The 12,312-nt window shown below is 45.3% G+C and overlaps 1 protein-coding gene across 1 annotated transcript in view; it reads right to left on the bottom strand.

Annotated features, from left to right (window-relative positions):
• DNAH5 (dynein axonemal heavy chain 5) overlaps window positions 1-12,312 on the bottom strand; it is a gene marked incomplete at its 5' end in the record, with an annotated part of 188,985 nt that overhangs the window by 142,776 nt on the left and 33,897 nt on the right. Inside the window, 6 exons of the mRNA XM_081873195.1 lie at window positions 1,992-2,163; window positions 3,601-3,807; window positions 6,376-6,697; window positions 8,306-8,391; window positions 8,959-9,066; window positions 12,090-12,305. Coding sequence (XP_081729321.1) covers window positions 1,992-2,163; window positions 3,601-3,807; window positions 6,376-6,697; window positions 8,306-8,391; window positions 8,959-9,066; window positions 12,090-12,305 — 1,111 coding nt within the window. The remainder of the gene's footprint in view (window positions 1-1,991; window positions 2,164-3,600; window positions 3,808-6,375; window positions 6,698-8,305; window positions 8,392-8,958; window positions 9,067-12,089; window positions 12,306-12,312) is intronic.

Raw genomic sequence — 12,312 nt, 5'->3', positions numbered from 1 at the left:
GGTTCTAACAATTCAGTTTCTAACTTCGATTTCTCCACCTGGAACCCTAACTTTTTATCATTTTTAAAAACTTCTTTAATCTGAGCATAATGTAACCAGTCTCGCACCTTATCCTTCATTTTCTCCAAACTCTGCAATTTCCAATTGTCTCCATCTTTTTCTAATATTTCCCAATATTTTGGCCATTTGGCCTCCATATTGGGTCTTTTTAGGGCCTTAGCCTCCAGAGGTGAGAGCCACCTTGGAGTTTTATTTTCCAGTAAGTCTTTATATTTTGTCCAGACATTAAACACTGCTTTCCTGACAATATGGTTCTTAAAGGCCTTATTGATCTTAACTTTATCATACCATAAGTATGCATGCCAACCAAAAGCATTGTTAAAACCTTCCAGGTCCAGCACGTCAGTGTCTTCGAGAAGTAGCCAGTCTTTTAGCCAGCAAAAAGCTGCGGCTTCATAGTACAACTTTAAGTCTGGCAGGGCAAAGCCCCCTCTTTCTTTCGCATCTGTTAATATCTTAAACTTAATTCTGGGCTTTTTGCCCTGCCAGACAAATTTGGATATATCTTTCTGCCACTTCCGGAAGCACTCCGTTTTGTCCACAATCTGCAATGTTTGAAACAAAAACAACATTTTTGGCAATACATTCATCTTAATAGCAGCAATTCGGCCTAACAAAGAAAGCTTCAATTTTGTCCAACTATCCAAGTCTCTCTTAATTTCAGACCAGCATTTTTCATAGTTATCCTTGAATAGACTCAGGTTTTTTGCTGTTATGTTTACCCCTAGGTACTTTACCTTTTTAACCATAGTTAATTCTGTTTCTCTCTGAAACCGTTCTGACTCTATGTCTGTCAAATTTTTTCCCAGCACTTTGGTTTTCTGTTTGTTTAATTTAAATCCCGCCACCCGACCAAAGTCCTGTATCAATTGTAATACTCTTTTCGTACTAGATTCTGGCTCCTGCAAGGTCAAAACTAGGTCATCTGCAAAAGCTTTAAGTTTATATTGTTTCGCTCCGACCTGAATCCCTTCCACCAACCGGTCCCCTCTGATCATGTTCAAGAGCACCTCCAGAACCGAGATCAAATTCCACATATATTTTAAAAACGTTTTTAAAAAGCATTTTCACAGTGTTTTTTACATATGTGTAGATTCAGCCATAGAATGGCTGACACTACAAGACGTGGAATGGCTGATGCTGCCACACAGCAAAGCAATACGGGGAAGGTATGATTTGAAGAATGGAAATAGCAGGCAATGGATCAGGTCTTTAATCTATTGCTTTCCTCTTTTCCCTACACATATGCACAGCTTCTCTGAAAATAAGAAGCTTTCTTATTGTTTTACAATGGTTTGGTCAACAACTGGTTTTCCCAGCCCCATGTCTTCTCCTAAATATCTAGTTTGGCTTTAAAAATAAAAAACCTATCACACTCTGTATCGTTATAATTTCCACTCATAAGTAAGAATAAAAGAATGAGTAATCCAAAGAAATAGTGATAAGCTTTCTGAACTCCTTCCCGGAGTTCAAAGTCTTTAACCTGGCACTAGAGAAGACAACAAAGATCAAACAAAAGAACAATTGTCCTATAAGTCTAGCTGGCCAAACACTAATTTCTTCTTGATGTCATTTAACACACCAATGAACGTCTGTGCTTTGCACTTAACAGTATACAGTAAGTCTGCAACTTATGCACATTTAACATGTGTGCATTCAGCAAAAAAAAAAAATGAATTAATTTAAAAGGGTGGAAAGAAAAAATGACTTTGGCAATCTCACCCACCATTGAATCTGATGGGTTTTGACCATACATGATTATGGCTTTGGGTGCGATCCCCGGAACATAACCCCTGTGTTGCAGGCTTGCAGTACCACCAAGACTGAACAGATCACATGCAGAGTTTGAACCGCAGTCCTGATCATTAACAAGGCACTAAATTTGTGTGCTCATTGGTTATAAAGGTCTTATTCCTAATGATATGACTTACCAAGCTTATCCAAAATATTCTGTAAGTACTTCTCAATATTCAGGGATGTCCAGGTCAGTGTGGTCAAACCAGGCTGGATCGCATCATCCACTTTCGCCAAATGAGGAGCCATTAGCACATGAAGGGGAGTTTGGATTTTTGATTTCACTCTTTTGTACTCTGCCAGCATCATCTGAAATGAGGCCCAGGAAGAATTGTAAACATGGAGCATGAGAATGGCACTCAAAGGTACCAGCATCCCTTAAGATACCCCAAAAGAATCTCAGTATGTGCATTATTCCCACTGGTGGGTCATGTCCCCCCCATTTCATAGTCCTGTCTCTTTTCAATGCGGCCACCATTTTGTGTTATGCCGTACACCCTACGGCAGCCATTTTGTATTATGACACACCGCACAGCAGCCATTTTGTGATAGGCACCCACAACATGCTCTTAAAATCCCATATGTGCCTGCTGACCCCCAAAAAAACTTTATCCACATTATATTGTCAAGTTCTGCTCTACAGATTAAAGACATATTTAGACTACGTTCAACTGACTGGGTCACAAGTTGTCCATCAACCATGTATTGTGGCCTGGCAAGATATTTTATAACCATCTTGTTTTTGCTTTCCTGGACAAGCCACTGTTGGAACTCAGCTACATTAGTAAAAATAAAACATTATAAATGTGTTACAACACTGTGACACCAGATGGAGCTGTAGAGCTGAAATTGGAACTCTATGAAGTTTTCCATTGTGAGCTTTAAAACCGTTTTTTTCAGAGCATTTTCAGAGTGTTTTTTATAGTTGTGTAGATACAGACTTTGTAAGCCATCTATATCTGACAGGGTGGGTCACAATATGTCGAGACCTGGTTTAAAGGCTATCAGGATACAAAGAATATGACAATTTGCAAGGATACTCTTTTATTTTATTTTTTAAAAGGTGGGGTCAGTTTTGCTGTAGTTCATCTCATCATTATACTTGATAAGCCTCCCAAGTTTACTGGAGGGAACACCTAATCAAATTTAGTGACATATGAGGATATAGTTTGAGTTCCTCACTTGTAGTTTTATAAATAATTTAATGTGTCAACACGAATAGAAGTTACGAATATTGCAGTTGCTGTACAAGGGATTATTATTATGACTGGAATGTAATGGAAATTAATAAGATTTTGGAACACAGAAATAAAGCAAATAATCCATCCATCAATTCTAGCACATGGGGGCCACCTTATCTAAATTATGTAATTCGGTATTTGAATTATTGGTATTAATAATTGAATTATAAATTGATATTGTTATAATGAGGCTGTTATTGAATTGTAACTGAAAATGAATAAAAATGATTATCAAAAATAAAAATAAAAATTTAGCGACATATAGATAAATTCAGTAGGAAAGTCAACATAGCAATTTAAACAAGACAGGATTTCAACCTGCTGGCACATCCAGGAGAGCCTTAAAAACTGTTTTATCTCTAAACAGTCATATGTAAACAGCGCATGAAGTAAACTAAAAAGACTGCATGAGGATAGTTTATCCTGAGACATCAGGTATCTTCTTAAACCAGCAAGATGACTTTCCCATAGATGCAACAGTTAGGTGGAAGAAATCCAAGAATACCTGCAGCTTATTGAAGTTCTGTTTGTAGGAGTCACGTTTCTGTTGAAGTGCAACAGCAAAGGGTGGAATGTCTAGTCCCATGCGTGACATGCACTCTGTTTCCCTTATTAAGGTGAGGATCTCTGGGTCAAAATTGACAAATATTTCTCCTGGCTCTGGAGCTTTCACCAATAACGAGGCCTGAAGCCCGGCTCTAGTTAGGTGGACCTGCAGACAAGAAATGTTACATACATTAATGTCATCAAGACTAGCTCACATCTGGCTTTGTCCAAAACTATCACCTTACACCAGAGGTTTTCAACCTTTTGGGGTCCACAGCTCCCTTGACCAACTGCATTCTTTCTGAGGCAGCCCTGTGGGGCTCAGGAGCCGGCAGCCCTGCACCCTTTTTTGAGCACCCTCCCTTGTGGGCTCAGCCTACTCTCCACTCCCCTCTCCTTGGGAGTCCTCCGGGCAGCCGCAACTGCCACCCCTGTCTCTAAACTGCCCCAGCCCCACCCCAAAGAGTGGTGCCTCCTCCCATGACCCCACAAGGGCCTGGGAAGCATCCCCTGGCCAGCCCCAGAGACACTATTCACCTGAGGAGCTTTTAGCCAGGGCTGCTGCAACAAACAGCTGTGCAAGCCTTTGGGAGGCAGAGATGCCAGAGGGCATCAGAGGAAGGGAGGGAAGGAAAGGGGGACAGAGGCCTGTGTTGCCCGTGGCTCCCCTGACCATCATTCAAGGCACCCCAAGGTGCCATGGCTCACTGGTTGAAAACCACTGCCATGCACAAAAGCAGGCGCAGCCCAATCTAACCATCTGAGCAACTGGGATGTAACCAGTCTCAGAATCCTGCTCTTCTAACTATCTGGAAGCTTTCCATAGACTTTTGATTGCTATAGACTGGCTTGAGGATGAAGTTAGAAGACACAACTAGTTGATGCCTTTTACGCTATGCACTTGAGGAAGCCATCCTGCATGGAAAATACAGTCCCAGAAGCCCTTTTCGGTAGCCTGGAACCCCACAAAAAAACCTAGCAGAATCCTTCATGTCTGTGGGTGGGATTCAATGCTCCGCTCTTCCAATTGTTCTGTCTGCGCAAGCGTTTCAGATTTCCAGATGGAATGATTCCCCTCTCCTCCACCCGTGTGTTGCTATGGGGGTTCTCCCAACACACACACCCAAGTAAATTTATGGGGTCGTAGGGGAGGCGAGGGGGAAAACCCCATTGGGCAAGCAGAAGTCCTTGCACTGCAATTCCACCGATGGGGCTCATTAGGTGAATCCCACCCCAAGTCATGAAGCAGAGGCAACATCTCAGCAAGCTACTGAGCAGTTCTGTAGTTCTATGGTTCTAGCAAACTGCAGTTCAACATTCACATCCAGCAAGGTTGGAGAATAAATGGCGCTTGCTACACTTCATGGCGGGACATGGGTGGTGCTGTGGGTTAAACCACAGAACCTAGGACTTGCCAATCAGAAGGTCAGCGATTTGAATCCGCACAATGGGGTGAGCTCCCGTTGCTCGGTCCCAGCTCCTGCCAACCTAGCAGTTCAAAAGCACACCAGTGGAAGTAGATAAATAGGTACCACTCTGGCGGGAAGGTAAACAGTGTTTCCGTGCGTTGTTCTGGTTTGCAAGAAGCGGCTTAGTCATGCTGGCCACATGACCTGGAAGCTGTACGCCGGCTCCCTCGGCCATTAAAGCGAGATGAGCGCCGCAACCCCAGAGTCGGCCATAACTGGACCTAAGTGTCAGGGGTCCCTTTACCTTTACTTTACACTTCATGGCTACACAACAAGCCCAGCTCTGAACGAGTGTTGATCTTGGTTCTCCTCTCCCACAGTTCCTGAAGCAAGGAGCCCTATTTCTGTGCTAGCTGTGCTAGAGACAGAAGCTGCTGTTGACTCATTGCATGCACATTCTCACATGCTGTATACTCAGAAACCTTTCACTGAATAACCCATGTGAACATAGAGGAAAAAATCATACTGAGTCAGAACACTGGTCCAGCTAATCTTATACACTTTAATCTCACTGATCATGGCTCTTCAAGACCTCAATCAGGAGTCTCTCTGTCCTGCTATTTGAGAACCTTTTAAGTCAAGATATAAAAGACTGAACTTTCCACAAGCAAAGTTTATATTATACCACTGAATCCTGGCAGCAATAAACCCACCCAGATTAGTAAACAATCTAATACAGTGGTACCTCTAGATAGGAACGGGATCCGTTCCGGAGCCCCGTTCGCATCTAGAAGTAAACGTAACTAGCGATGGCACGTCTGTGCACACACGCGTCGCTTTTCGCCGCTTCTGCTCATGCGCGTGATGTCATTTTGAGCATCTGTGCATGCGCAAGCGGCGAAACCCAGAAGTAACGCGCTCCGTTACTTCCGGGTTGCTGAGGAGCGCAACTCGAACACGCTCAACTCGAAGCGTATTCAACCCGAGGTATGACTGTACTGTATAGTCATTCCTGCTGAGCAATTTCACTCAATATAACACTTTTTGTGTACTATTTTCACCAATCTACACATTAATGTACCCACTTGTGTCCACTAGACATTAATGTGCCCATTGTGGTACATGCTACTAGCTGGAGAACCGCATTGCAAAATTCAGAGATGTGTAAATTTAAAGGGGACAACTGTGTTTCTGTTCATGTAGTGTTTCAGAAAGTGTGAATTGCATCAGCTTGCCTTAAACAGGAACTCAAATTTCTCCCCATCTCTAGCATCAATTCATACCGCTTGAATTCCACTACGGAAACAACAAGGATGCCATCTTACCTGTTGAAGCCATGCCCGGTGGTAGACAACCTCAAACTCCAGAAGGACTTTGGCCACCCTGTTGTAGTTGCGGATTATGGACTTGGCTTCTGCTGTCTGCAGAACGAGGGGGTGCTTCTGGAAGAGATCCATGGGTTCCCGGATCCTGTGGAACAGCTGCCGAGCCCACAAGATCTTACCAGCCACGGGAGGAAGGTTGCGCCCCAGCGGTGGGTCGTTCTTTTGCTTGGAGTACAGCTTGGAGACCATCTCAATGTCATGACCATAGTTTTGAAGGATTATCTTGTATTTCTCATCAATGCCGAGGTTAGGAATTCCTAGTCTGCACAGAGAAAGCATCACCGTCAGGAGAGGTTTGTGAAGACGGAGTTCGTTCATCAGTTTCTCTTCATAGAATTATCGGACAAGGTTGCGTACTAAGGCGCTGTCTTGCCAAATACAAGGTGGTTCTTACACCATCAAAACTTAACACAAGAAGGAGGGAGGGGGAAGGAACAGAGCCAAGAAGGGTAACCATATTAGAATTACTACCTCCTCGATATACAATTGGTCTTCCACATGGGTTTCCCCATACTGGCACCCGAGCCACAAAGTTCCCAGGAGAACAATAAAACACACTGACATGAAGTATTTTGGTTTATGGCTTCAATTAGGCAACAAGTTTATTTATTACAGGTGTGAGCGGTTTGGCTTTGGCATTGGGGTGAAGCTAGGCTATATCTTGACTCCTGCCCATCTGCAATGAGTCCACTTAAGGGTACACCACCAATAGGGGGCACCCTATGACTTATATCACATAGGGGCACCCCAAGGAGTCCCCATAGGGGCTGTGACATGGCCCTAGCCCACATCCAGGCTTCTGACAGGATTCACACCCCAAATCGCTTTAACAGGATACCCTTACTGAGGAGGGGCAGGCAAAGGCTACAACCTCCCCTCCATCCAAACAAAGACTTTAAAAAGGTAAAGGACCCCTGACAGTTAAGTCCAGTTGCAGATGACTCTGGGGTTGTGGCGCTCATCTCGCTTTACTGGCCGAGGGAGCCGGCGTTTGTCCACAGGCAATTTTTCCAGGTCATGTGGCCAGCATGACTAAGCCACTTCTGGCACAACACAACACCAAAAGCAGAGCAGCACACGGAAACACTGTTTACCTTCCCGCCAGAGCGGTACCTATTTATCTACTTGCACCTTTTGGCATGCTTTTGAACTGCTAGGTTGGCAGGAGCTGGGACCGAGGAATGGGAGCTCTCCCATTGCGGGGATTTGAACCGCCGACCTTCTGATCGGCAAGCCCAAGAGGCTCAGTGGTTTAGACCACAGCGCCACCCGCATCCCCAAAAACAAAGGCTTACCCAATGCCTAACTGCCACTCGAGCCAAAAGCCCACCCTGAAAGCTGATTGGCTGAGGCAGTCTCAAAGGGGGCAGACCCTAACAACGACAACAAGAGGTGGCATCCTTCTGCCCCCTTGGCCAGTAAACCGTTGAGACCTGGCCGCCTGGCCACAATGCTGCCCACCAGGAAAGGTGAGCAGACTTCACAAAACAAGTCTTATCAGTGGAAGCCCTAAACGAGGACTTTGCTTACAATGGGACTTTCCTTCCTCTCCACCCCCGTGAACCCCCAAAATTGACTCCAGGGGGCACAGGAGGACCCTCAGAACAGCTTACAGAGCAAGGAGGGGGTCATTCCCTCTGGCAAGCTGAAATGCTTGGGTAGACAGGACATTTATCCTAGGATGACATTGCATTCCACCTACAGAGTTGGAAGGGACCACAAAGGCCATATAGACTCTAGATGATATACTCATACGCCATGGGAATTCACATTCTTTTATCTGTGAGCAATTAATTCAATAATAAAGGATGAAAGGGTTACAGAAGTACTGGTAGTTTCACATTAAACGATTATAAGTAATCATCTTTACCTTTCGAACTTTGTCAGCATACTAAGGGCTCTTTCAGTGTTTGTAATCTTTTCAAAGGTAATATCCATAAATGCCTGTAATTGTTGCTGCAGGAGGAAAATATGAGGATGGAAGATGTTTATTAATTATATTCTAAATTAACTATCACAACGAAAGGGCCGCCTCTTTCCGTATGAACCTACCCAGACCCTGAGATCATCTTCTGAGGCCCTCCTTCGTGTGCCCCCTCCTTGAGAGGTCCAGAGGGCAGCAACACAAGAACGGGGCCTTCTCTGCAGTGGCTCCCCATCTGTGGAATGCTCTCCCCAGGGACATTCACCTGGCGCCTTCATTACACACCTTTAGGCACCAAGCAAAAACCTTCCTTTTTAACTAGGCCTTTGACTGATTTGATTGACATCCTAGGCCCTTTTAAAATGTGGGGGTTTGGGGGCAGTTATTGGGTTGTTGTTTTTATTTTGATTATGTATTTTGAGGTTTTGTATTTTGATTTTCTTCTGTGAACTGCCCTGAGAGCTCCAGGTATAGGGCAGTAGAATAATAATAATAATAACAATAGTAATAATAATAATAATAATAATAGTTATGTAGGGATGTGTTTATTCTCAGTGACGAGGGTGATCGAGAATAAAATTTGTGAGTATCAAACTTACATGAAGATCATCTGTTTGCTTGCAGAACTCTTCATAGTCTTGATCAAAATCAGTTTTCCTCTGATCTAAAAAATTGTACTGCTTTTTCTTCATGGTGGCAACAATACTCTAAATATAATTGGGAGTGAATATTGTTATAAAGGTGCATTAATCTCATCAGCATAGGACTAAACATTTACTTTTTCTCCCCCAGTGCCCAACTAAAAATAAATCTTTCACATGGGGGGTGAGGGGACCTACACAGCTTATATTTACTATAGTGTAGCTGATAATGCTAAAACGCAGGCAGCATTCATTAACTAGATAATAAAGTCTTGCACACAAAAAAGGCTCAGCCCAATGAGTTCTCATTTAAAAGCCACATTTCTTTCAAGGAAAATAAATACTCAAACATGCAAAAATGTGCAACACTTCTGTAGAACACACACTGGTGCAATTATTTATTTTGACAAAGGATATATAGAAGTAGAAACATAAGAGTTGAAACACAGCGTCCCAGTGTTCTTTCCTTTCATTCAAAGGCCTCCAGTGAGAAGCAAAAAAGTCATATTCATAACTACAAATCACAGCATTAAAAACCCTGGCACAAGTTACCTCCCATTGCTCCTGCATTGCCGTGGTCTGTACAAATGAAAGTACAATAAGATGTCTTACTACATTAATAGTCAGCAACTGCAAGGGGGTGAGAGGTCTCTAACGGATTTCTTGACAACCTCGGCAAACTACAATTCCCATGATTCTTGAGCAAAACCTATTACTGTTCAGCTGGTTGAAGACCAATATAAAATGTGCAGCAAGTGAAACACTGGATTTGGATCTAAAACCCCCTCTTTGGGTCTTGTTCTCCCTCGGGTGGTGAACTATGCAATGCATCATGTTTTACTATGGGAGGAAATGACTGAGAGCCCCTTTATACAAATAATAACCAATTCCCATGGGGAAACCGGCCAGTGCAGTGTTCCACAGCACCCTGAGGTGCTTTGAATGATAGTCAGGGGTGCTGTGGGCAACACTGGCCTCTGCCCCTCTTTCTTCCCTCCCCTCCTCTGATGCCATAGCTGTCAACTTACAGATGTGAAAATAAGGGACCAGCAGCCTCAAAAATAAGGGATCAGCAGCCAAAATAATTGATTTTCCGGGCTCAGGTATGTTCGACTTCTGAGCCCCTCCGAGCCAAAGGCAGAAAACCCAGCCAGCAGTCAAACAAAGCCTCAAGCGGTGGTTCCCAAGCGCAGCAACCCGGCAAAGGGGATGCAGCAAGGAAAACCACCGTCACTTCTCCGCTGGGAAGCACTGAGCAAAGGCAAGTCCTCAGGCAATGCGGCCAATTTGATCAGCACAAGGCATGCAAGCTCCACCCCCCCCAGTCGTTCTTAGACTCCTTATTGGGTGAGCAACACAGCCAAGCAACACAGTTGGAGCCTCCCTCCTTCCTAGCCAGCAGGGAGGGAGGGAAAGGAGCTGCTTCCTTTGAAACTCGGGAAATTTAAGGGACATCATCAGTAAGGGACAGTAGCGAGACACGTGCTGGGATAAGGGAGTTTCCCGCCAAATAAGGGACAGTTGACAGCTATGCCTCTCGTGTTTCTGCCTCCCAAAGGCTTCCACAGTGGTTTGTTGCAGTGGCAGCCCTGGCTACAATGTGCTCCCCAAGTGAATGGTGCCTCTGGGGCTGACCAGAGGGTGTTGGTTGCCAGCCCTCGCTGTTTGAAATGGACAAACAAGCGGGAGGCTGGGAAAGTAGGCTGACCTTTCTTGTGCTTGCTGTGTGCATGGCCTACCTGGCAGCCAGGTGCCCGGTGCTGAAGGGGAGCCTTTCCGCCATGCAGGGAGGGCATTGCCCACCGCTGCCTCCCCAATCTTTGGCCAGTCTCTGTCAGGCCGCTAAGGCTGGGGGCATCCTCTTCCCAGACCCTTGTGGGGCAGTGTGCAGGGGCACCTCTCTTTGGGGCAGACCAGGGTAGTGGCGGTGGTTGCCCAAAGGACTCCCACGGAGAGGGGAGAGGAGAGGAGGCCGAGGGAACCCCCCTCCCACAAGGGGAGGGTGTTCAGGAAGGGGCAAGGGGCCACCGGCTCTGCAGGCAAGGGGGCACATAACTGGGCTCCTGAGCTCCACATTGGTGCCTCAGAAAGTATGCAGTTGGTCAGGGGAGCTGTGGACCCGAAAAGGTTGAAAGCCTCTGAACTAGAAGCAAGAGCTCATGCCTAGCATTAGGGAATTAATGCATGGAGAAATTTAGACAGGCTTGGTGCCAGCTTTTGGCATACTTAGGCAAGTGTTTGGCTGCAGCGGTCCTGTCATGAGCATGACAGTGGCAGAAAGCTGGAAAATATGGCTCTATGACACAAACATCCTGGGCCTAGAGGGCTCGAAACCCACTATGATGATCAAGGAGAATCAGGGGGAAGTGAGGCAGGAAAGGCCTTCCCTTATCCCAACAGCATGCCATATCATCGCCTTGACAAAATGCTACCTTATCCTAAAATGCATTTTTTCTTAAATTCTGTCCCTTAAGATGTACATCTGAGGATCTACAGGTTTGAAGGTAGGGACAGTGCTTTGGGGGGGGGATGATGACAACAACAATAATAATAATGTGCCGGTACTCGCATGTTGATGAAAATGCAGTGGGTGCCAGCACAAAATGGCTGCCTTGGGCAGCGATACAAAGAGCTGGCTGTAGTGTAGGAGAGAGCGAGAGAGCGAGAGAGAGATGAGGTTGGGCTCAACTAAAGGTAAAGGTAAAGGGACCCCTGACCGTTAGGTCCAGTCGCAGACGACTCTGGGGTTGCGGTGCTCATCTCGCTTTACTGGCTGAGGCAGCCGGCATACAGCTTCTGGGTCATGTGGCCAGCATGACTAAGCCACCTTCTGTTGAACCAGAGCAGCGAACGGAAATGCCATTTACCTTCCTGCCAGAGTGGTACCTATTTATCTACTTCAACTTTGACGTGCTTTTGAACTGCTAGGTTGGCAGGAGCAGGGACCGAGCAACGGGAACTCACCCCATCACGGGGATTCGAACCGCCGACCTTAAGATTGGCAAGCCCTAGGCTCCGTGGTTTAACCCACAGTGCCACAGCGTCCAACTATAGATGACTAAATCCATTTAGGTTGGCATTCTGCATACCTGGTATTTAGTGGCCATCACTTCTAGTCCTTCCATCTTGGAGTCTTGCAAAACTGAGTAGGTTGTGATGGTATCGAAGATGTGCATAATCTTAAGTAGGCGGCGGTGAAAGGTTTCAAATTTTCCAAAGATATACATCTCACTGAAATCGAACTGGCGCTCGGATGGACTCTGTTCCAGTTTTTGTTTGGTCTTGTGGAAACAGTTCTGGTACTCCTTAAGA

The sequence above is a fragment of the Podarcis erhardii genome (assembly GCF_964252035.2).
Source record: "Podarcis erhardii genome assembly, chromosome: 8".
Lineage (NCBI taxonomy): Eukaryota > Metazoa > Chordata > Lepidosauria > Squamata > Lacertidae > Podarcis > Podarcis erhardii.
The sequence above is the reverse complement of the archived record's forward strand: the minus strand, read 5'-3'. Positions and strand labels throughout refer to the sequence as shown.